Source organism: Diospyros lotus, chromosome 9, assembly GCF_014633365.1.
Source record: "Diospyros lotus cultivar Yz01 chromosome 9, ASM1463336v1, whole genome shotgun sequence".
NCBI classification, from domain to species: Eukaryota; Viridiplantae; Streptophyta; class Magnoliopsida; order Ericales; family Ebenaceae; genus Diospyros; species Diospyros lotus.
Genome location: NC_068346.1, coordinates 25,811,575 through 25,837,833, shown reverse-complemented (window position 1 = coordinate 25,837,833; position 26,259 = coordinate 25,811,575). Strand labels below are relative to the sequence as shown.

At 40.3% G+C, this 26,259-nt stretch overlaps 1 protein-coding gene across 5 annotated transcripts; it reads left to right on the top strand.

Annotated features, from left to right (window-relative positions):
- Positions 1–944: 944 nt before the first annotated feature.
- LOC127810593 (uncharacterized) lies at positions 945–26,035 on the top strand. Of its 5 annotated transcripts, none has more exons than XR_008025501.1 (7): positions 945–1,272; positions 22,304–22,740; positions 23,709–23,905; positions 23,999–24,140; positions 24,306–24,462; positions 24,912–25,081; positions 25,697–26,035. XR_008025501.1 is itself a non-coding variant. In XM_052350142.1 (6 exons), the coding sequence occupies exons 1-6, from the start codon at positions 1,199–1,201 to the stop codon at positions 24,936–24,938; spliced, it is 981 nt and encodes a 326-aa protein (XP_052206102.1). In that variant the 5' UTR covers positions 946–1,198; the 3' UTR covers positions 24,939–25,075. The 5 variants fall into 5 exon arrangements, 2 of the variants coding, with proteins under 2 accessions (XP_052206102.1, XP_052206101.1); XR_008025500.1 differs by having other exon boundaries at positions 946–1,272; positions 22,359–22,740; positions 24,306–24,397; positions 24,913–25,081; positions 25,697–26,034; XR_008025499.1 differs by having other exon boundaries at positions 946–1,272; positions 22,359–22,740; positions 25,697–26,034.
- Positions 26,036–26,259: the final 224 nt, after the last annotated feature.

Below are 26,259 nucleotides of genomic sequence, written 5' to 3'. Positions count from 1 at the left end.
TCTTACCCTGTGAGATGAATTTTAGGGATATCTTGTCTTGAGCATTCATCAACTAAGGAGTCACCCCTCTAGATCCCACTATTGGGTCTACTCCATTTTGACTGTAGCCTAAGTAGGAATGATTACTGGGTCTTAACCCAGCACACATTTATTAGAAAGTTTTATTAGATTTTAAAATTATAAACATTTGAATTGTATAACGGTAGAAAAGTGAATTAGCAAAGATATTGAAAATGGGATGTCTTCGACCTTTGAAGTGACACTTGTCACAAAATTGAAGATAGGTGAAGCTTTTTAGATATAGTGTGTATGTATAAAGAGAAGTGGTTTACATGTAAAAAATAAATAAATAAAATTTTATTATATAATATTTGATAATTAAGGTGCGTTTGATAAACATGAAAAATGAAGGTGAAATTTATTTTCTATCTAAATTTCAAGAAATTCTATTAAACAACTTTTTAATTCCATAGAATTCGAATTCCATTTTAATTCAAAAAGTGAATATTTTTCTTGAAATCAAAGAATTGGAATTTTTAGGGGTTGGAGTGAAAATTAGAATTCCATGGAATTAGAATTCTATCCTCATTTTCCAACTCTATCAAACGCACCCTTATAGTTATTACCTTTTAATTTATCCAGATAATATTTTAAATAAAATAACCCTTAGTATAACAATAAATTTATTTAAAAAATTAAATGATATTGAGAAGTCATGATTTAAATGTTATTAATATATTTTAATTTTAATTTTTAAAGATACATAAAAAATACTTTATTAATAAATTTTTATAAAATAAAAAAAGAATTTGCTTATATAATCTTATAGGTGCAGTGGGGGGAGTGTTAGGAGTTGGGCCACTGGGCTTGGCTAGCTAGCCCATGGGCCTAAGGCTTTATTCATAATCATACTGTTCGCTTTCTTTTCTTTTCTTTTCTTTTTCTTTTATGGCCTTCTGTTTCTGGAAGGTCCCTCTCTCCATCGTGCCGATTCAACAATTGCTTGGTCTTGGAGGTCGGTATCAAATGCGCCATACGAAGAACTGGAGCTCTGGAACTTTCACAATCCTTCCTTCCTCTTGCTTCTCGTCTGAATCCTCCCCAAATTCGGAAGAAAACCGCTTATCAGCGGTTGGAAAGCCATTTCTGTCAAGCGAGAGCTTCGAACTGACCGCAGAAAGAGCGACTGGAAGGAGCCATGGCCTTCGAGACCAAGGCCTGTACTGCCCCGGACTTGGCCGCCCTTGCCGACACCGACATTAACTGGCACAGGTTTCTCTCTCTCTCTCTCTCTTGGGATGAGCATTGATTGCACGTCATTCGTTTGTTTTGCGAGCTTTATTTATTATTTGTTTATTATCTGTTTACTTCTTTTTTATGTAATAGTCATATATATAAAATGTGATTTTTATGCCAATGGGAATGTCGAGAGTGAGTTTTTTAAGAATCGTATGTCGGGAATTATGTGGTAGACTTCCACATGAGTGTGCAGTTAAACAGATGCTCACAACATGGTGGATACTAAGATGAACACATTATGAACAATTCAACATAATACCTGTTACTGAAATTTTAAGATAAAATGATGTTATTATGAGAGGCCTCTACCTATCTCTTATGTAAAGTGTTAGGATTGGGAGCTCTTTAGAAACTCAATTCAATACTTTAGTTTGCCAAATCTCTCAACACTCCTCACCCGAAATCAACCCACAATAGATAATATAAATTGGAAATATAAGAACAACAAAGAGATTAAAGAAAGAAACAACCAAACCAAACAACAGGCACAAGCTTTTATCCTGGTTCGAACTGATCAAGGATCAGTCCTATATCTAGCCGCAAATCCCGAGAGCAATTCCACTAGAAACCGTTGAAAACAGATTACAAGAACTCTAAACTCTCTATCATACAAGTTCATTGCCTTCACACAAGAGATTACAAAGACTTAACTTTCTCTCAAAGTCTTTTCTCCCTCTCGGCAATCTCACTTGTATTTAGAGACAAAAAATGAATGATTGTTGTTATGTCCGACTGCCTAACCCTCGCCTCCTATTTATAGACCATAGGGGCGTTAGATACAAAGCCGGTTATTTTATCTACTCAATGACTAAAATAACCCTTATAATATAACATCTAAGTTAACTATAACTTGGAAAATTCTAGTCGCACTCATTCTTCTAACGGGTTCTACTGTCTGCTTCATCTTCTAGACATAATCCTTCATGCAAAAACCCAACATAAAGTTGCAGACCTGAAATTTTTCTTTCTTATTTTTTTATATTTATATAGTTAAAAATTAAAGGATCTGAATGTTAGTCTCTTGTCTGAATTACAAAAGTCATATTCTTCTCGGGGCTAATTACCAAATAAATACCCACTTTTGACCCATTTTTTTAATTCCAAAACAACCTTTTATTTTTTATCAAAACCCACCACCATCTTGATAAGTTGCTTCAAATCTATAACACCGTTAGTATCCATCACTTTCAGCTGTTAAGTATTAAGCTGTACAATCCCACATGTACTTATAGCAATTGTAGTCAACTAATTCTTCTGATCTAGTTGGCTGAAGTCAATCAGAAATTAATTTCTGTCACAGCTCGGGGACATAACTGTAATTAGGGCCGGGATATACCTGTAATTCATTGTTGTTCTAAGGCTAGTAGAACTCTTGTGCTTGTGGCCACTTGTTCCTAACGACCGAGAGAGTTGGTTATGAGAATACTCTAGAATTGTAACTTTCCTATAAATAAGATGAATGCATGAGGATGGGGATCATGTGAGGATTATATCACTGATCTTTTCCCTCCTAATTCTCTCTCTCTCTCTCTTTCTCTCTCTTGTCTTTCCCTCTCTTTCTCTTATTTGTCCATCTTGCCTATTATTGGTTCTTCCCAAATTACGGAAGAGCATACCTGTTAGATCAGAGATTTGACAATTGGAATTAGAGTTGGCAATCTAGCTAGAGTGGGTGAAGGCAGAAGGAACTAGAGTGAAGCAGATGGAATCGTGGTTGGATGTAATTGAAACGAGTATGAGGCAGAGCTAAGAGCAGGTGGAGGATCGTCTAGAGACGGTGGAGATGGGAATTTATAAAACTTAGGAGGAGGAGGTAAGCTGGAGCAGATCGGAGAACGCGACTAATCTAGAGCGGGTGATCAGTGGAAGTCGGGAGGCATTTGCGGGGTTTTGCCAACAATTGAGTGCTACTTTGAGCATGTTTTCTCGGCAACCTAAAGCTGACTTACGAATTGATTTTCCTCCCAAGACCTCGTTCGCTATGTTTTAAAAATTGGACTGGACCGACCGGTTCGACTGGTTAAACTGGGAACCAGTCTGCCATCCGGTTCAGTTATATGTATGTTGTTGACCTTCATTTAAACCGATCAAAATCGGGGTAACCCGGTGAACCAGATTAGAACCAGGAACTGGGTTGAGCCCGGTTTTTTAATTGCTTTGGTTGGTACTTGGGCTAGCTAAGGTTCACTTTACCTTTCTCATTTGTTTTGTTGCTTTAGTCTTTCGCAGCAGTTCCTTTGAATCTTTTTCTTCTTGGTTCGATTGCTGCTGCACGTCAGCACCTCGCCGTTGCACTTCACCGCATTCTTTCTCTCGCCATCGCACCTTGTCGCCATACTCCTCCTCTCTCCGGTCAGACCACTTTAATTCAACCGGTCTGTTATACCTAGGGTCATTGGAACTATTTTCTTGGACATCATATGACTCTCTCACTCTCACAATCCTCACAGTTTGGACAGCACAACAACAGATCAACATAAACATAAATTAAAACAGATAGAAGAACAAAAAAATATAAAACTGTAAAGGAACAAACACACCGCACAAGAGGACCAAGAATTATACTGGTTTTGGCTAATATTTGGCCCTACATCCAGTCGCCCAAGGCACACAACAATCCTCTAGAAATTGGCCAATCAAAGTAGTACGCAGTCCTAACAATCCCTCTTTCTAGCGCTCCCAAGTACAAAGTTCCCAAAAGATTACAAAAGATCGCTCCAAGAACAATTCTCACAATCTTTCTCTCTTTTACACTGCACTCAAGCGCTCAAGGAATTCCCAATGATCAGAATGTTTGGATGCCCGAGACTGGCGCCTTTCTCTTCTATTTATAGAGGTTTAGGGTGCTGGCTAACAACAACAACAACAACAACATATCTAGCCTTTATCCCACTATGTGGGGTCGGCTACATGAATTCTAGACTTCCATGTATTTCTGTTTTTTATCATATCTTCATTTAGGTCCATACACTTCATATCAAACTTTAATGTCTCTCCCAAAGTCTTCTTGGGTCTGCCTCTACCTCTTTTTTTGACTAATTATTTCATTTCATCAACTCTCCTCACATGAGCGTCTTTTGGTCTCCTTCTCACATGACCAAACCATATTAGTCTAGTCTTTCTCATGTTCTCCTCGATTGGCACTACTCCTACCTTATTACGAATAACTTCATTTCTAATTTTATCTTTTCTTGTATGGCTACACATCCATCTTAACATCCTCATCTCCGCTACGCTCATCTTTTACTCATGCTGGTATTTGACTGCCCAACATTCTGAGCTATACAACAAGACTAGTCTTATAGTTGTCCTATAGAATTTTCCTTTCAGTTTTAATGGGATTTTACCATCATATAACGCCCCCCATGCATTTCTCCATTTTAGCCAACCTACCTTAATTCTATGTGCGACATCCTCGTGAATTTCTTCATCTTTTTGAATCACTGATCCCAAATATCGAAAATGGTCTTTTTTTTGTAAGATTTGGTCTTCAACTTTTATTATAACATCCTCCACTCTTGGATTCTTACTAAATTTACATTCCATATATTTTGTTTTCTTTCTACTTAATTTAAATCGCTTAGATTCTAAATTGTTTCTCCACAACTCAAGCTTAATATTCACTTCTCCTTTTGTTTCATCCACCAACACTATGTCGTTTGCAAATAGCATACACCATGGCACCTTTGTCTGAATATCTTTAGTGATTTTATCCATTACTAGAGTAAATAAGTATGGACTTAGTTCAGAACGTTGATGCAGTCCTATTGTAATTTTAAACGGTTCAGTATTCCCTCCGCATGTTCTGACCCTTGGCTCTGCACCGTGATACATGTCCTTAAAGGCTTGTATATAGGCTATTTTGACTACTTTCTTCTCTAAAACCCTCCATAATAATTCTGTATGCAAAACTCTAACAAATCTCCACCATTTTGCTCGAGTAACTTCTAGATGAGATGCCCGGCTCCACCATTACTGCACCTGGGCTTGCACACAAACTGATCGTACACAAAACAAACATTAAGGATATCAAATCAATGCTGTAAATTTCAATAATGGACCACCTTTGGATAAATTTCAGCTGCAATAACTAAACCTACAACTTTCATTAGATATTATCTGTTAGGGCTCCCATTAAACAAACGTATCAAAGGAGAAAGAAGGAAAGGGGTGGGGGACCACAGGGGGCAACCAAGTAAAGTGACCCAAGGCTAAAAAAGTCACAAGTTAGTTAGAAGAGAATAATCTAGCATGTGGCTGGAACAAGTGGGGGGGAGTAGGTATATAAGGGAGGAGAGAAAGAGAGAGAGGGGTGAATTCTGTTGGAGAAGTTGTGGGAGAGAGAGGCCCTCTCGAATAGGCCTATTTTGTTTCTTTCATTGTTTTTTTGCTACTTCCATTGTTGAAGCTACTGTAATTGATGAATTCCTACTGTTTTTGAGTAAAAGTTCAATCAATTGAGAAGAGTTCTACCATTTGGTATCAGAGCGCTGATTCATGGGGATATTCGTTTCTGAGAGAGTGGGCGAGTTAGAGGGGAGGTTGGAGACTTATCAACAACAGATAGAGGGACGAATGGAGGGATTGCAAGTCGGGTTGGATTCTATGAGGAATGAATTTCAGAAGGTGCATAACATAGAGAAGAACATGACGATGATGCTAGACCAATTCAACTTACTGATAGAGAAGTGGGAGTCGCAGGAGAAGGATAGGAAGGGGAAACGAGGAGAGGACAATGTACCCATGGGTTCTTCCTTTACCATGGATGAGACGCCGGGGGTGAGAGAACAAGCAAGGGATGAAGGCGATGTGACCGAAGGCTTTGTGACCGAAGGCTTCGGAAGGCTGGAGACTAGGGGTCGATGCTTGGAGATGCTCCTATTTGAGGGAGACGACCCTGATGGGTGGGTCTTTAAGGCGGAGCGATACTTCGCTGTGAACCGATTGGCTGACGCAGAGAAATTGGACTCGGCCGCGCTCTGTTTTGAAGGGGCCGCTCTCGCCTGGTTTCAATGGGAGCAAAGGCGACGACGAGTGAGGAGTTGGGACGAGCTCAAGGCGCTGCTGGTAAGTCGATTCCGATCGACTCAAGAAGGCATAGCGGAGGAGAGGTTCCTCGCGCTTAGGCAGACCGGTTCTGTCAAGGACTACCGTCTCTGTTTTGAAACGTGGGCTTCTTCCATTGAAGAGTTGCTAGACGCGTTCCTTGAGGGTCATTTTATAAATGGCCTGAGGTCGGATATCCGGGCGGAGATGAGGGTATAGTGGCCAAAAGGACTGGAGCAGATGATGGAACTGGCCCAACGGATCGAGGAGAGGAATCGGGTGGTCCGTGGGGGTTATTCGGGATCAAACCCAGCTCGAGTATTAGCCCCTTCCACTCCAACAACAAACCTTCAGCCGAATTGGGCGACAACCAACGTTGCCGCCTCACATCGGCCATCAGCCATAGGTAAGTGGAGCACTCCCCCTTTCAAGAACTTGAGTGAGAGTGAGTTGCAGGCCAAACGGGCGAAGGGGTAATGTTTCCGTTGCGACGAGAAGTATTCGGTGGGTCATAAATGCAAGAATAGGGAGCTGCAAGTAATGGTGATTTATGAGGAGGAAAGGGATGAAGAAGAAGAGGATGTACAGGAGGTTGAAACAAGGGATGAATTAGGGGAAGGGGAAGACCAGGTCAAATTAAGGGAGGTGGTGGAGCTATCCCTTAACTCGGTAGTGGGATTAACCCCTCCACAAACCATGAAAGTAAAAGGGGAAGTGGGGGGACAAGAGGTGGTGGTCTTAATTGATAGTGGGGCTTCCCATAATTTTATAGCAGCTGAATTAGTGCAGAATTTGAGACTGACCAGGACACAGACAAGAGGTTATGGGGTGATTATGGGGTCGGGTATGGCTGTTCAAGGGGCGGGGGTGTGTAAGGGGGTGTTCTTAAGGCTGCAGAATATGGAAATAGTGGAGGATTTTCTGCCATTGGAGCTAGGGAGTTCAAATGTGATCCTCGGAATGAAGTGGTTGGCTTCCCTAGGGGAGACACAAGTTGATTGGGGCTCATTGGTGATGAGATTTAAGGCAGGGGGGGCTATTGTGACACTGCATGGGGATCCCAGCCTTAGTAAGACCTTGGTAACATTGAAATCAATGATGAGGGCATTCAGGGAAAATGGGGAGGGGGTGCTACTTGAATTGGGCAGCTTGATTGTTGCTGAAAGCAAGGCTGGAGGGGTAGTTCTAGACAGCTTGCAGAAGCTGCTCATGGAGTTCAAACTTGTGTTTGGGGAGCCGGGGGGACTACCCCCGCATCGGAAGCGAGATCATGTGATTACACTGCAATCGGGTGTACCACCAGTGAATGTTCGGCCTTATCGGTATCCCCACTTTCAAAAAAATGAGATCGAGAGGCTGGTTAAGGAGATGTTGGCAGTAGGGTTGATCAGACCGAGTGTAAGCCCATTTTCCAGCCCGGTGTTGTTGGTTAAGAAGAAGGATGGTGGCTGGAGATTTTGTGTTGACTACAGAGCCTTAAACAAGGTAACCATTCTTGATAGATTTCCCATTCCAATTATTGAAGAATTGTTGGATGAATTGAATGGGGTTGCTGTTTTTTCCAAGTTGGACTTAAAATCGGGGTATCATCAAATACGAATCAGTCCTAAGGACATTCCTAAGATCGCTTTTCGCACACATGAAGGACATTATGAATTTTTGGTTATGCCATTTGGGTTAACCAATGCCCCTACCACATTTCAATCCTTGATGAATGAGATATTTACGGAGCAGCTGAGGCAATTTGTGTTGGTATTTTTTGATGACATTTTTGGTTTATAGCAAGGATATGGATGAGCACAAGGAACATTTGAAGTGCGTTTTGGGGCTGTTAGCAGTGCACCAGCTATATGCTAATGCGAAGAAGTGTTAGTTTGGGCAGCAGAAGATTGAGTACTTGGGACATGTCATTTCTCACGAAGGGGTGGCTGCGGATGATTCAAAAATTAAGACAGTCGTGGATTGGCCTAGTCCTAAGTCCTTACGGGAGCTTTGGGGATTCTTGGGCCTTACGGGGTATTATAGGAGGTTTGTGAAGAATTATGGGAAGCTAGCGTGGCCATTGACAGATCGCCTTCGGAAGGGGAATTTTTTTTGGGACGAATTAGCAGAATAGGCCTTTCAATCTCTTAAAAGAGTGATGACTGAATTGCCGGTGTTGGCCTTACCAGATTTTTCCAAGGAGTTTGTGGTAGATACTGATGCATCCGGGCATGGGTTGGGGGCTGTTTTGATGCAAGAGATGTGACCTATAGCTTTTTTCAGCCATTCCCTAAATCCCAAAGGTCGACAAAGGTCCGTGTATGAGAGAGAGCTGATGGCCATGGTATTTGCAGTAAGGAAGTGGAGACACTACTTGATTGGGAGGAAATTTGTTATTCGGACAGACCAACGAAGCTTAAAGTTTTTAATGGAACAAAGGGAGATCAGTCCGGAGTGCCAAAAATGGGTCATGAAGTTGATGGGATATGATTGTGAGATTCAATATCGACCCGGGTTGGAGAACCGGGCAGCGGATGCCCTTTCAAGTCTCCAATCTTCCATTTCATTATTGATTCTTACCGTTCCTCAAATGATGCAACTTGACCAGCTTAAGAAGGAGGTGGAGGAGGATGTGACACTCCAACTAATAGTTAAGGAGGTGAAGGCTGATCCCACGCGAAAGCCTGGTTTTACTTTGGTGGATGGGCATTTGCTGTTCAAAGGGAAGCTGTATCTACCTAAAGGCTCCACCTTGATTCCGTTAATACTGAAGGAGGGGCATGATGGTCGGATTGGAGGACATTCCGGGGTCCTCAAGACCTATAAAAGGATCTCTTCGAACGTGTTTTGGGTGGGGATGAAGAGGGATATTCAACAGTATGTGCGTGATTGCCTCGTGTGCCAACAAAATAAATATGAAGCATTATCACTTGGTGGGTTGCTGTAGCCGCTTCCAATTCCAAGCCAAATCTGGGAGGATGTGTCTATGGATTTTATTGAAGGGCTGCCAAAGTCAGGGGGGAAAGAAATATTGGTGGTGGTTGACTGGTTAAGCAAATATGGATATTTCCTTCTTGTAAAACATCCCTTCACAGCAGCAAGCATAGGAGGGATTTTTGTGAAGGAGGTTGTCCGGTTACATGGGGTTCCAAACTCTATTATCTCCGATAGAGATAAAATTTTTGTTAGTCATTTTTGGGAAGAGTTGTTTCGATTGCTGGGCACTAAATTAAACAGGAGCAGCTCCTACCACCCACAGTCCGATGGTCAAACGGAGGTCCTAAACTGCACCTTGGAGACCTATCTTCGTTGTTTTTGCTCGTCCAAACCTAAGGCGTGGTGCAGCTGGTTGCCGTGGGCTGAATATTGGTACAATACTTCCTTTCATACATCCTCAAAATTAACTCTGTTCCAGATTGTCTATGGGCGTGAACCGCCCCCATTATTGAGATTTGAGAGGGGTACGACAGCAGTTTCAGCAATCGAACAACAGCTGTTGGAGCAGGACTCCATTCTTGATGAATTAAAGTCCCAACTGTTGAAGGCTCAAATTCGGATGAAAGAGTTAGCAGATAGGAAGCGGCGAGAGGTGCAGTTTGATGCGGGAGATATGGTTTATGTAAAAATTCGGCCCTATCGACAAAAGAGATTGGCAAAGAGATTGAATGAGAAGTTATCACCAAGGTTCTATGGGCCTTTTCCGGTGGAGAAGAGGATCGGGAATGTGGCCTACAAGCTGTCCTTACCCCTTTCTAGTGCTATCCATCCTGTGTTCCACGTGTCACAGCTGCACAAGGCGGAAGGAGCAATTAGGGAAACCCTCAACATCCCCGATCAGCTTTCAGCTGAGCTGGAGATGACAGTGTCTCCGGAATTTTTGTTGGGAATAAGGCCAGGCATAGAGAACAATCTAAGGAACCTTAATGTCCTTATTCAATGGAAGGGGCTGCCCCCATTGGAAGCAACCTGGGAGCCATACCATCAGATTCTTCTTCAATTTCCAGAATTTCACCTTGAGGACAAGGTGCGACTTATGGGCGGGAGTGTTGTTAGGGCTCCCATTAAACAAACGTATCAAAGGAGAAAGAAGGAAAGGGGTGGGGGACCACAGGGGCAACCAAGTAAAGTGACCCAAGGCTAAAAAAGTCACAAGTTAGTTAGAAGAGAATAATCTAGCATGTGGCTGGAACAAGTGGGGGGGGGGGGGGGAGTAGGTATTTAAGGGAGGAGAGAAAGAGAGAGAGGGGTGGAGAATTCTGTTGGAGAAGTTGTGGGAGAGAGAGGCCCTCTCGAATAGGCCTATTTTGTTTCTTTCATTGTTTTTTTGCTACTTCTATTGTTGAAGCTACTGTAATTGAGGAATTCCTACTGTTTTCGAGTAAAAGTTCAATTAATTGAGAAGAGTTCTACCATTATCCTCCTCAAGGGATTTCCTAATGAATAACTTTTCCTAACATCAATATGATTGATATACTCCATGGTGGGACTAAAGACTAAGCCAAATGGACTGCCCATTGGCTGTTTCAACTCCTCCTACCTAGACTATATTTTAGGGTTCTTGTTGCATACAAAATGCAACATATACACCCTAAATGCATAATTTCTAGCTAGCCACACTCCACCATAAACCAAATCCATACATGATGTTATTCCTTAATCCCAAAAGTTCCAACCTTTCACACAACTTTTCAACACTAGTGAACCTCTCTCGGAATTGAACTTAACATTGCTAAACTTCCTCCTAGCTCCCAAATGATATTTTACTCTTGTGTTTAGTTTTGATGATGAAAAATTTCAAATGTATTTTTTTTCTCAATCAAAGCATATGGTTTGGAAACAAAAATCAATTTCAAAGTGCTTTGATCTATGATCTTTTATATTATTTGGAGATTAGCATAAACAAGTTTTAAGATCTAAAAAGAATCTCCTTGAAATCGTTGGTCAAAATAATTCTAAGGCAAAAGACCAACTAGAACATGTTTTTGAAAGTATGTTCATTTTAGAAAACTATCTTCTAGTATTTTGATATCTAATATCTCTTAGTAATGAAATGGTTTTGATGAATGTCTATATGAAAATCAATTTCTACTATATGGATTATATGAATGAGAAAATGCATTTTTAGTATATAAATCTTAAAGCAAGTTATGAAATATTGAGTATGGATGAAAGATTGATTTGTTAAGAATAATTTGTTTCAAATCATACTTTTGATAATCTCTACTTGCTTTAAAGATAATCAAAATGAGTTTTTAAAGAATCGAATAAGGATGTATTAAAAATTCAAGTTTTTCTATAGAATAGTCGACTATAAGGATCATTCTGTTGACTATGCTTCAAAATAGTTGACTATTTTTTATGTTCTGTCGACTATTTAAGCATCTGTCGACTATTTTAGCATCTATCGACTATCGAGTAAAAATAGTCGACTATGCCTTTTGATCTGTCGACTATTTTTGTTCATGAAATTCAAAAATTTCTTCATATCTCAGCATCTGTCGACTATTGAAATTTTGTGTTATAAAATAGTCGACTATTCGTTTTGTCTGTCGACTATTTCTTGCTTTAGTTGTAAAAATAGTCAACTATATATTTCTTCTGTCGACTATTTCTTTTTGCAGAAAGCTCCAACGGCTATTTTTTCAAATCCCAACGGCTCCAAACGGCTATATTTCTCTTCAACTTCATGGGACACTTATATATACATGTCATAGATGATCAAGAGAAGGCTAATGGACGGGAATGAATTGAATTGAGCTTACATTTTACACTCGTTTCTATTTACATTCACTGTGCTTCAATTTTCTCTCTTCAAGGCTGTGATCTTAATTTGTTTACATTCATTTAAGCCTTGTATCATTTTTGAGAGACATTGTAACTAAGAGATTCATCTCTTAGATTCTCTCAACTATATATTTCTTGTTTTCCTAGCTTGTATAGCTAGAGGGCCCATTTGAGTGGGAGGTCTTGTAATTCCTAGTCTCGGACTAGAGGATCTACTTGGTTTAAGTAGGGGGTTTTAGTGAATTGGTTTAAAATCCTTAGTGGAGCTAAGGTAGTGGATTAGGCTTAGTTTAAGCCGAACCACTATAAATCCTTTGTGCCTTTTATTCTTCTTGCTTTACATTTATCATCTCATATGTTCTATGTTTTAAGTCACTAAAACCTCAATTGGGTCAAAAAGTTTTCAAGTTTCTACCAAGCTTTTAATTATACCAATTCACCCCCCTCTTGGTGTGTGCCATAGCATCTCCCGTTCTAACACCAAAATCGGCCTTTTTTTAGGATTTACCACTCATGGATAATTAGCTATTCGAGACACCTATTTGATCCAAAGTTAAGCCTTTATGAGCTGATATACCTGATGGCCATTTGCCTAGCCTTTCTCCCTAGGCTTTCCCATCCCCAGCATTTTCTTAACTTACAAATAGACACTTACACAGCACTCCACCCATTTAACCTAAGGGATCTTCCACCTAAGTCCAAGACTCTCCCCAAATTTACATGGCTCCATGCCATTCATTTGGACATGAGTGCAGCCCTCTTTCTTATACATGTGGCTCTATATCCCAGCCTATCCTTAGCACTCAAGACAGTGCATAAGCATCTTATAAACCCAAATTTCCATATCTCACTGGAACCTAACTTAAGACCTATCACTACCCATCCCAGGCAACACTCTAAACCTTCTATTCCCTTGCTCATTTCCTACAAGATGATTCTCCTTCCCTTTCCTTGCTTAATCTAGACTTTTGATCAATAATGGCTACACCATACAAGGACACACTTGCACACACCATTTCCCTTCACTGTTCACAAGGACCCTCACTGCAAGAACCAAAGCTATCTTAAACACTAGCTTCCTCCCTCTCACAATCCAGCCCAAGCTTGCACAATGAATATGATAAAAAAAAAAAAAAAAATTCCTGATTTTCTTATTGCTATAGCCTGGTTCATAGGTTAGTTTTGGACATCCCAAAGGATTCTCCTTGCTGGCCAACATTCCAAATTCCATCCCTTGGCCTCGGAATCAACTAATTCCATGTCCTATTATTAGAGTTTTCCCTCATAGGTAAGAACCCTGGCTTTTGTAAGACCTAGGCATACCTATTACACAACTCCACGACACCGAACCCTTCACACCAGAAGCAATTTCCAGCAAGCTTAAATTCAATTCCAGCAACCTCATATATGCTTGGGAATTCTTAGGGACACACCATCTCCACTAGGTTCACCTCACCTAGCTCCACCATGAGACAAGGCCTAGATAGGTCCCCTTAGATCCTAGAAATTGATCTCTAATGGGCTTTTGACATATAAAAGGTATGATTTGGAGATTTCTACTTTGGTGACCTTACCAAACAACATGGTTCCTAGTCCTTTATACCTATAAAATTTTCCTCCCCCCCTAATATTCTTAGCCTTAGATACCTTTCTTAGTCCTTGCTCACCATTGTGAGCCATCCTCAACAAATGACACAGCCTAACCTTATTATAGGCTATCCTTTAGTGGCTGCAACTTATCCACATATAAATGCAAACATGCACCACATAACCTCCATTCTTGAGGGTTGCTCCCATCTCTCTAAGAGATTCTTGTGCAACTTCTTAGGACTTTAATTCTTCTCTATAGAAGAATACCTTTTTCTATCTAATTCTTCCTAAGGACATTAGGCTTTCTTTTTAAAAACAGGGACATAATTTTACAGCTTCTAATATTCTGGAACAGCTCCACCATGCATCCTATTCTCACATCTCCAATTCCCTTGACCTTAATTGTTGTCTAGACAAAACATTTTCCCCCTCCACCATGACTATATGGGTAAATACCCTTTTCCTATGAGGAGTACAACCTAACCCTTGGACCTATGCTATTTTTCTTGCATACCTAGAAAAACTATAGGACATCTGCACTCTCATACCCAAAACCACACATGGTGCTTGAGCATTCGGGGTTGGTTTTCTCCTGGGATTCTTTCTTCTTGTTTGGGAAATTTCTCTTGATGTGGCCCTCCTTATGGAATATGAATTCTAGACAAACTATCTGATAGGGCATAACTCACATAGAAGTCTAGAATTCATATAGCCGACCCCACATAGTAGGATAAAGGCTGGATATGTTGTTGTTGTTATTTTTTGGCCCTCCTTATGGCAGTGAAAACATTTTATTTTTCTCCTGCCATTCTTAGATTTTAATCTAGACCTTCCTCTTTGTTTAGGATTATTACTACCTGATCTAAATCCAACTGAGAGGGCATCACTTACTGAGTTCTTGTCTTTTACTTTTAGTTGTAATTCCTTAGAATTTAAAGCCCCTACTACATCATCCAAAGACAATTTATCTCTACCATGTTTCTAGATGTCAACAAAAGTCTCATATGATTTTGGCAATGACTGCGATAAGACCAATGCCTTATCCTCATCATCGTACTTAATGTCTATGTTCTCAAGATCTAAACATAGCTTATTAAAGTTGTCAATGTGATCTTGTAGCTTTTGATTTTCAACCATCTTGAAAGAAAATAAACTTAGTCTTTAAGTATAACCTGGTAGAAAGAGTCTTGGTCTTGTAAAGGGTTTCTAGCCTATTCCAAAGGTCCTCCGTGGTTGTCATCTTTGACACCTCTTGCAAGACTTTGTCTCCTAGGCTTAGAATTAAGGCATTAAATGCTTTCTTGTTGATTTCTTTTCTCTTATCACATATTTCATTTTTCTATTCATCCGTAAGAGATTCTAATGGTTTTTCCTCACTACCTAAGGCCTCTTCCAGCCCTAAATTTCCTAGTAAAGCCCTCATCTTCATCTTTCAAAGGCCGAAATCATTCTGGCCATCAAACTTCTCTATGTCATACCTAGTTGCAGCCATTATTTGACACTATTCTATGATCGAGAATCAAAACAGAAGAAATCTTGATGAATTTTGATTCTAGGAATAGGCTATGATACCAATTTGTTATACCTAGAGTCGTTGGAACTATTTTCTTGGACAATGTATGACTCTCTCAACACTTACAATCCTCACAGTTTGGACATCACAACAGATCAACATAAACAAAAATTAAAAAGGACAGAAGAACAGAAAATATAAAACTGTAAAGGAACAAACACACCGCACAAGAAGACCAAGAATTATATTGGTTCAGGCCAATATTTGGCCCTATATCCAGTCGCCCAAGGCACACAACAATCCTCTAGAAACTGGCCAATCAAACGTAGTGTAGAGTCCTAACAATCCCTCTTTCCAGCGCTCTCAAGTACAAACTTCCCAAAAGATTACAAAAGATCGCTCCAAGAACAATTCTCACAATCTTTCTCTCTTTTACACTGCACTCAAGCACTCAAGGAATTCCCAATGATCAGAATGTTTGGATGCCCGAGACTGGCACCTTTCCCTTCTATTTATAGAGGTTTGGGGCGCCGGCTATGAGGGATTATTTTAAACCTATACAAAAGTCTAAAATGCCCCTTATAATGTACACAGGAAAACCATCCTACACTACTGTGTCTCTCGGGCGAACTCCTCCTTCATGGGACTGCATGCATCCTCTCGTCTAGATACAATCGACTCTATACAAAACTCTAACGCAGTCAGACCAACTGACTCGTGACCTAGTTAATAAACTGGTTCGTTGTCCGGTTCAGTTTTTAAAACATTATCCTAACGATGCTGAGGAACAAACAAAGGCCCTAGGATTAGATGGAGGCCAAAGACAGAGGAGAAATGGAGGAGGAGATGTTCAATAGGGGAATTGGGGGAGCTTACCCCACGATACAAGGGCTGAGGATGGACATCCCTACATTCAAACTTGATCGACCAAGATGGTGGATCTGTCGGTGTGAGAGAGTGTTCTACTAGTACATAGTGGTCGAGAGGGAAAAGGTGAATATGGTCGCCTTGTACCTGGATGACGTGGCCAATGCCTGGTTTCAAAATTGGAGCAATGGATGAGCTAAGTTGGGTTGGCCAGAATTCATGAATAGCCTATAGTAGATTTGGGGAGAAGACTCGAACTGATGTCATAAAGGAGTTCAACAAGCCTAGGCAGAAGGGAACAATAGAAGAATACCTGGTAAGGTTCGAGGAATTAAGATCATTACTCTCCTGGTCCCACCCCTTCTTGGACGAAGCTTATTTTGTATCTAGCTTCATCAGTGTGTTGGATGAATTGGTTCGGCCCACTATGAAGATGCTCTATCCAACAACAATTGGATAAGTAGCTGAGCAAGCCCGCCTTCACGAATTATCCTTGGAAACCTTTGCTAAGAGACATAGGCTATCCTCTAAGGGGAGCAGAGAAAAGACTTCTTACAGTAGGATGTCAAAGGGGAGTAATCAGCCATGGCGGAAGAGTGGATCATGGGGAAGGAATCCTTCAGCCCCAACCCTAGCCAAGGTCTTGACCTTGGATTAGAAGAGGCAGATGGGGCTCTGTTTCTGTTGTGGAGAAAAATTTGGTCAAGGGCATCAATGTAAGAGGATGCTGCTAACAATGGAGGGACAAGGTGAGGAAGAAGAAGAGGAGGCTGAAGAAGGAGAAGGCCCTGAAAAGCAGGTTGAGGAGGAAGAAGGCGGGGAAATTTCTATGCACGCCTTGCAAGGCTGTGCCTCGGGCAAGGTATTAAAGGTTAGTGGAATGGTGGGAAAAAGGAAGCTGGCGGTGCTCATCGACAGTGGTAGCACCCGTAGTTTCCTAGATGAGGAAACGGCCACTGCCCTGCAGTGTGAGTTGCAGGAGACCCCTCACTTGTCTGTGTTAATAGCTAATAGTAGCAGGATGGTGAGTAAATTTGCATGCAGGGGATTCCAATGGATGATAAGTGGGCATGAGTTCACGCCGGATTTGAGAATCCTTAGGTGGAGGTTGCCATGTGGTGCTTGGAGTGGATTGGATGAGGATAGTGAGCCCCCTAGTATTTGACTTCAACACAATCAAAGTCATTTTTAACATGGGGAGGGGGGCAGAAGATCACTCTTAGGGGCTGTTGGGAAAAGGGGAGTACAAGGTAGTGTCAGGGAAGAAGCTACAGAGGTTGTTGGAACAAGGGGGGACCTTAGTAAGGCAACTACACTCTCTATATGGCCAGGAGACAGGAACAGTAGAGATGGAGGGCAAGTGCCAGGGTGGATCTAGGAGAGAATGGCACTATCGGCCCCAAGCCATGGTAGTAGCCACCCAAAAGGTACACTCTCAAGATCCAATTCATAAATTGTTGATGAAATTTGAGGAACTTTTTACCACCCCCATAACCTTTCCCCTACACCGGTTCCTTGTTCATTCCATTCATCTGAAACCCAACAGTGAACCTGTAAACCTTAGAGTCTATTGTTACTCCCCTGTTCAAAAGGCTGACATTGAAAAGCTAGTGAAGGATATGTTGAACAAATGCTTGATTCAATCGAGCCAAAGCCCCTTTGCCTCACCCGTTCTCCTAGTTAAGAAAAAAGATGGGTCATGGAGATTTTGTGTGGACTACTGACAGCTAAACTCCATAACCATCAAAAACAAATTTCCAATCCCTATCATCGAGGACTTCCTTGACAAACTAACCAAGGCATCCATTTTTTCTAAACTAGACCTCCTCTGGGTATCATCAGATTAGGATGAACCCTAATGATTGTCCCAAAATAGCTTTCAGGACTCACAAAGGGCATTACGAGTTCTTGGTTATGCCCTTTGGACTTACAAAGGCCCTTGCAACCTTTCAAGCCTTGATGAACCATATTTTTGCCCCCTACCTACGAAAATTTGTGCTAGTATTTTTTGATGATATTATTGTCTATAGCCCTAACCTAGACTAGCATTTGATCCATATTAGAAAAGCCTTTGAGATCCTCAAGGCCCATCAACTTTATGTGAAGTGGACCAAGTGTATTTTTGCAGAAAATGGGGTGGAATATCTTAGCAACATTATCGCGGGTCAGGGGGTGAGTATTGACCCCCTAGAAGGTTGTAGCTATGGAGCATTGGCCCACACCTAACACCCTAAAGGAGTTGAGAGGGTTCCTAGGGCTTATAGGGTACTACAAACGATTTATCAAGGGTTATGGTGTAATCAATAAGCCCCTCACTAATCTGCTAAAGAAGAACAACTTTCATTGGGGATTAGAGGTAGATAAGGCTTTTTAATCACTAAAGAAGGCCATTACTCGGGCCCCAATCCTGTCCTTACCCGACTTCTCCAAGGAGTTTATTTTGGAGACAAATGTTGTGACATGGGAGTCGGGGCTATTCTAATTCAAGAGGGGAGGCTGATGGGTTGAGTATATACGATAAAGAACTACTTGTTGCTTTGATGGGCGTGGAGAAATGGAGATACTATTTGGAAGGGCGGAGGTTTTTCATTCGAACAAACCATGAGAGTCTAAAGTTTCACTCCCAACAGAGATCACACAATCAATTGTAGAGGAAAGGAATTACCAAGTTGATGGGTTTGATTACTGTATTCAGTACAAGAAAGGGAAGGAGAATTTAGTGGCAGATGCATTATCAAGACGAGAGGGCACGACTGCTTGCCATGCCATATCAACCTTGGTACCGGATTGGGTACAGGGCATCACACAGAGTTATGGGTAGACCCTATGGATCCAGGAGATACTGACTAAGCTGGCAGTGCAATCTTAGGAGGGGACCAAGTACGCGCACAAGGGGGGACTCTTGAGATACCATGGTAGGGTGGTCATAGGGGAAGATGAACCACTCAAGCAACGAATTCTCTAGTCGTTGCATGATTCTCCCATCGGAGGCCATTCAAGGTTGAATGCCACCTATCATAGAGTGCAACAACTCTTCTATTAGCCAGGGCTAAAAAGAGACGTGATAAGGTTGGTGCTCTAGTGCACCACCTGCGAGTGGTGCAAGCATGAGCAAGTGCCCTCACCAGGCCTGCTGCAACCCTTGGAGGTACTAGCTCAAGCATGGGAAAAAATCATCATGGACTTTGTAGAAGGTCTACCCAAATTAGAGGGGTTTGATACTATTTTAGTGGTGGTGGACCGGTTGACGAAGTTTAGCTACTTCATCCTCCTAGCACACCCCTTTATTGCTATTGAGGTTGCCAAGAATTGATGGATTTGGATTTCAAGGTGCATGGGCTACCCATGGTGGTTGTCTTTGACAAAGACAAGGTGTCTAGGATGGGGAATCAAGCTTTAGATGTCTTCAGCTTATCATCCAGAAATCGATGGACAAACAAAGCGTGTGAACCAATACTTGGGGACATACTTAAGGTGCCTAAGTTTCACTAAACTAAGAGTTAGAGTAGGTGGGTGGCACTGGCTCAGTGGTGGTACAACACCAACTTCCCCACCGCTCACAAGAGAACCCCCTTTGAAGCTCTATTTGGTTACCCACCCCCTATAATTCTAGCTGTTATGCATTACACCCCTAGTGAAACTTCAACTGATTAGTACCTCCAAGCAAGACAAGAGGCACTGCAAGCCATTAAGAAGGAGCTTACCTTGGCATAGCAAAGGATGAAGCAACTAGCTGACGAACACCGCTTTGATAGGACATTTGAAGTGGGTGAGGAAGTTTACTTGAAGGTGAAACGGTTCCAACACCACCTTTTTTGCAAAGGTCCTACGTCTAAGATCAGCCCAAAGTACTATGGGCCCTTCTGAGTCCTTGCTAAAATTGGGCAGGTAGCCTACAGGTTGTAGCTTCCTGAGGGGGTAGGGCTATACCCTGTGTTCCATGTGTCGCTCCTAAAGAAGGCAGTTAGGCCATCTGAGACAGTTAGCAAAGAGGTGCCAGAATTGATTGAAGACCAGGTGGTAGAGGTGGAACCCCAAGCTGTGCTGGACAAGCGGGTGCTCTATAAGGACTCCGTGCCCCTCACACAAGTTTTGGTGCAGTGGTCTCACTTGCACCCTGACAACACCACATGGGAGTACCTCCCTGATCTACTCTAGCAATATCCCAGGTTGGCCAGACTCCTTTAATTTATTGGGGACAAGAAATAATTCAAAGAGGAGAGGAGGGGGGAGGGGGGAGGGGGGGGGGTGTCACAGCCCGAGGACATAATTATAATTAGGGGCTGGATATACCTGTAATTCATTGATGTTCTAAGGCTAGTAGAACTCTTGCGCATGTGGCCACTTATTCCTAATGACCAAGAGAGTCGGTTATGAGAATACTCTAGAATTGTAACTCTCCTATAAATAAGATGAATGCATGAGGATGGGGATCATGTGAGGATTATACCACTGATATTTTCCCTCCTAATTCTCACTTCTTCCCCCCCCCCCCCCCCCCCCCCTCTCTCATTCTCTCTTCATTCCCTCTCTTCATTCCCTCTCTTTCTCATATTTGTCCTTCCTGCCTATTATCGGTTCTTCCCAAATTACAGAAGAGCCTGCCTGTCAGATCAGAGATCTGACAATTTCATCTTTAGTAGTGGAGAAAAAGCAAAGCTTTATGTCTAACTTTGGTCGGCTACTGAAGTGTCATTAGTCGACTAGTTAAAGTTTCTCAGGAAGGACCTAGACACACTGCCAAACTTTAGTCAATTAATCAAGGGATTCTTGTTGACTCCTAAATATGAACTTATTTCTGATTGACTTCAGTTGACTAGTTCAGACTAACTAGTCAACTAGAACTGCTATCCGTGTACGTGGGAATTGTACAGGTCAACACTTAACAGCCTGAAGTGACAGACACTAATGATGTTATAGATTTGAAGTACCTTACAGATGTGGTGGTGGGTTTTGATAAAAATAAAAGGTGGTTCTTGAATTGAAACACCAGTCAAAGGTGGGTATATATTTGGTAATTAGCCTAGTCTAGACATGGCTACACAATCAGCAATGGAACAGTTAATATAATATATGGTTATTATAACTTTCTTTTGGCTTGTCTACACTGTCACATGTGAATTGGAGCTTCTCAAATCTGAAAATTGTGAGAAGTGTTACTTTACCAAAAATTAATGGCTTTTTGGTAAATATTAAAAAATGGATGAGATAGAGTTGTGGGGTTTACTTTGCCATGGAATTTTCATAGACAAAGTGGGCCATCCCCAACTCAGTCTCACCCTGGCTTGTTGAATTAAAGTACCGATCATCATTTTGCTGAAGAGTACCTGTAGATAGGTTCAAAAAAATTGGAGCATTTATTGTTTTTGCTCTATCCCTAGATAATTCAGAATTTGATTATCTAGAGAGACATTCGACTTGTTTTAGTTGGTGATAGAAATAGAAAATTTTCACAAATTCCCTTGCCTTGTCAGTAGAAGAAAGTGATGTTGTCAAGCATGTCACACAAAATAATCAATTGAAATTCATGAAATACCATCCCTTTAAACAAAAAAATAAAAAGATACATATCACTGAGACATAAAAAATGGATTGAACCGAACTTCTATGTTTTCACCTTTCCAACTGGAGGTAAAATGATATTATGTTGGAGCATCTTCACTATATAAATCTAAATAAAATAAATGTTTATTGTTCAATTCTGATTCATTTTTAATTGTCAATGTAGCTGGGAAGGTTCTTACATACCATATTGCAGATCTAAATGTGTAATATTTTACTCCTACCTCAAACGTAACTAATTTAAGCTGTAATGATCAAATTAATCTGTTACAGGGATTTTCTTCTCTCTCAAATATGACCATGCCATAACCATTGTGGACTTAATTTGTGACTTTTTACATCAAGCTTAACTGGGTTAAGCTGTAATTATCTAGTTAGTCAGTTACAGGGATTTATTTTGTCTCAAATATGATGTTCTTGGGCTATTCAAACTTGACATGTGCTGGTGTTAGTTGGCTTTTGTCAAGTTTTTTCAGCTAGAGATGAAAGTAGCCTTAGTTTTGTCTCCTGCTGTAAGCTTGAACCATTCAGCTGGGAATGTCAGTGGAACAGTAACTTTGGTTAATCTCTTCACCCATGACCCCTTTTCTGATTGTCTTACTTGATCTTGATGGTAGATCATTTTTTAATTTCAATATAGCACATACATTCTGTTTGCAGTTAGCATTTTTGCGGTTGATCCATAGCCGGAGCTGAGCCTTCTTATAATGTCCAGGTTGGATAAAACTAGGTTTCACATAATTGGAGCCATTCTCTTCACTGCACAGTCAGCCCTACTACATCCCACAGCTGTGGTAAAGACTAGAATCCAAGTAGCTGGTTCTGGGCTCTCTCACTTGCATGGGATGACAGTATTCAGACAAATACTGAAAAATGATGGCGTCCCTGGTATGTACAGAGGCTTTGGCACTTCTGCGATTGGATCCTTGCCAGGCCGGGTCTTGGCTTTAACCTCACTAGAAGTATCAAAAGACATGATGCTAAAATACACAGAAGGTCTAAATATGCCTGAAGCAACAAGAGTTGGGATTGCAAATGGAGTGGCAGGCATGTTGTCAAACTTAGTTTCCTGCATATACTTTGTACCTTTGGATGTGGTAGGTAACATGTATTTTCCAATCCTTTTTTTTTGTCAAACATGCTAAATTATTTTTTTTAGTACAATTATCTATATTACTTTGTCTCTTCATTGTGACCATCAGTGTTTTAATTGTCATATGTACTGGGAATTTTTCATTTCCATTTTTTTCTTTTATCTACCTATAGCAGATTAAATATTTGGAACGGTGCAGTTCATGACATAAAATCCAAACTTGATCATATAGCTTTATTCATTCTTCCTTTTGTTTTTGTTTTGGTGGTTGTTCTCAAGGATCAATGACTAGTGATAGAATCATAGAAATGACTGGCAGGCATAATTCATGTAGCCAGCCCCACATAATGGGATTAAAGCTTGATTTTGTGTTATTATTGGTTGTTCTCTAGGAGAAAAAAATTGATGCAGGTACTTTTGAAATGCTTAGAAGAATCTGTTCTAAACTTGAATGTTCTCTGGATGAACTTTGGGAAGTTCTCAGTTGCACTAATCAACTGACTAAAAGGGGAATCATTTTTGGGAGTCACTTATACCGTTGTCCTTGTTAGTAGATTAAATAGTTTCCTCTGGCTACTAGCTGCCCTGCTCTTTATTTATTTATTTTTTCCTTTGCTTGCAGTTACTCTTAGATTCTGTGACATTTTGTTTTTTGTGTATATCCACAACATATCAAGCCTTAATCTCACTATGTTGTTTGATATATCCACAAATAAATACAATGATGTTTGATATATAATTAATCATTCTACTGAACAGTTGATGTAGTGGTCAAGTTCCCTCGTGTATGGTCTTTTTTGTTTATCCTTTTGCAATTTGAGACAAACTCTTTAGGAAATCCTTATATGCCAAATACATCAGAACTGAACGGCTGTACCTATATTTCTGCTTTTTATGTAAAGCAGTTTTCTCTCAGAATTCTGTGTGTGGGATTAGCCTTTCTTAATGGCCTTGTGTGATCTGAACTTTCAGATATGTCAAAGACTTATGGTACAAGGGCTTCCAGGAAGTACTTCTTGTAATGGACCATTTGACGTCATTCAGAAAGTGATGAAGACTGAAGGATTCCGTGGCATGTATAGGGGATTTGGATTGACAGCTGTGACCCAATCTCCAGCATCTGCACTTTGGTGGGGGGCTTATGGCACTGCCCAGCATGTCATTTGGAGGTATGTCTGCATCACGGTGACCTAACATGCAATTTTGAAAACTTGTCATATGTCAATCCTACACGTTATCTATGGTTCATTGGATTTGTATAGGAGCCTTGGCTATGGAGAAAATGTGGCAAAGAAACCATCTCATATGGAAATGGTGACAGTGCAGGCTACAGCAGGAATGCTAGCTGGTGCTTGTTCCTCAGTTATAACTACACCCATAGATACTGTAAAGACACGACTTCAGGTGTCCAAATCTACGACAAATTCTTTCCTCTATTGTCTGGTGCAGTATTAGTACTATAGGGAGAACAGATTTATTAACTTAAATGGCTTGTTTTCTTGGGATATTGAATATGTCTTTTTTATCCACACTTAACATTTGTTTATCCGTACATGGCTTTCTTTGAAGGTCATGGATGACTATCGATTTGGAAGACCCTCGGTCATGAAGACTACGAAAGCACTCCTCAAAGAACATGGATGGTGGGGATTCTACAAAGGGTTTGGACCCCGTTTCTTAAACATGTCACTCTATGGAACTACGATGATAGTCACTTATGAATTGATAAGTATATTCCCTTTTCTTGTCTTTCAAGTGGGCAGAACTCTGGGTTCTCTCAGGGCGTGTTTGGCTTCTTCATAGTCTAGTACTCAGTTCATGTTATATCGTTTTCTAACAAATTTTAAAAACTTATTTTTGTTTCTAATAATTTTGAATTTTTTGATCTTTCACATATCCATTCATTCTTGGTCCTCTACAATGGAAATTGTTGGGGGCAAATTTAGAAGTTCGCCTGTATGAATTTGTTCTTTGGCTTTTAGTTAATAAAGAAACAGCCTCTTTGCAAAAAGACAAAGAGAAGGCTGCATACAAATACGGTTATTCTCTTAAGGTCACCCTTTTTATTATAACCCAGTTCAAAATCTTGGGTATATACATCCAACCCAAGCTCCCCTCTTTTTTCTCATCATGCCACTTTTATTATTTACATCTGATTTTGGTCTCTTAATCACAGAGAGGTTGTCTATAAAGCAAGCATGATAATCTGCATGGACATCACCGTTGGGAACAATATTCCTGAGGCTCTAATTTTTGTGTTTGGATGAAGAGAATCTTTAAGATCTCAAAAGGAGACAACAAAGGCATCTCAATTGCAATCCATTGGAAATCCTTTCCGCAAATTGGTGAGTTCATGTAAAAATCAAAATACAAAGTCAAAATGGCAATGAATTTTTTATTAAATTAATATTATTTTCTTTTGGTTTTTGGTTATTTATGTGATTAGCATTGGATCAGAGATTTTTATTAAAGTAGAATTGGACGTAATTTGAGCTCAAGTTGAGAGAGATTTATAGGTCTAATTGGTGAAATTAAAAAGTATCAACTTTTACAAATCAAAATATATTCATTGATAAAAACTAGTGGCTTTGTCTTTTCACAAGACTAAGACTTGGTAATGTGATGGGTGGGTGGGTGGGTGTTGTGCAAGGCAAAACTTAAAAAGTTTACTTAATGTCTACCTTGCACTAAGACTCACCAAACACTTGGCAAGATTGTTTTTGCATTAAGACCTGCTAGTAGAATAGAGTCTTGTGTTGCCTAAGGTTTTTCGATGCAAGGCTATGCCTTGCATAATATAATTGAAGCTCCATTTATCAACAAACATACTTCTCAGCAAGTAATATAATTGAAGCTCCATTTATCAACAAACATACTTCTCAGTAAGTGTTCCAAACCTTTATGGTCTGTTTTAATTGTGAATGGCTCACCAATGAGATATTACACTTCCATTCTTGCAGTCGGCAGTGCAACAAGAAGAGCTAGGATACCCTTCTCGTACGGTGATAGTTACAAGTTCATTCCTTGGATTGCATAGCTAAAGAAGACTATAGGTCTATCCTGAAACAATATTGCCCCAAACTCTTCATCTCCAGCCTTTAATCCAACAATGTAAGTCTTGGAAAAATCAAAATGGGATCCTTTGGTTTTATAAATGCTTCCTCTGTTGAATGAGAGACCACTTAGAGACATTCTTCTACATTTTGGTTGGTTGATTACATATTTAGATTTTGTTAACTAGGGTTCTAAGAGTATTTGTAATTTCAGCATTTTAATATTTTTATTAGTAATAAATATATTATTTTTTAAAATATTTTACTAATTAATAAAAATATTTGAAAGTTAAAAACTTAGTTCATTAAATATATCTTAATGAGTGTCAAGTACACTTACTAAAAAAACCCTAGATATTTTACCAAAATGGTGTATGAGAACTTTTAGTAATGGTCACATAATCCGAAGAATCCATATGGCTTCAGGAGATTTGTTTAAGCTACGTTCACAATAATTTTTGTTGTCGTTT

Excerpts from the sequence above, each read along its gene's own strand:
- LOC127810593 (XM_052350141.1), top strand. The coding sequence starts at position 1,199 with ATGGCCTTCGAGACCAAGGCCTGTACTGCCCCGGACTTGGCCGCCCTT. Across the intron at positions 22,741-23,708 it reads ACTTTGTACCTTTGGATGTG|ATATGTCAAAGACTTATGGT; the intron begins GTAGGTAACATG and ends CTGAACTTTCAG. Across the intron at positions 23,906-23,998 it reads GCCCAGCATGTCATTTGGAG|GAGCCTTGGCTATGGAGAAA; the intron begins GTATGTCTGCAT and ends GGATTTGTATAG.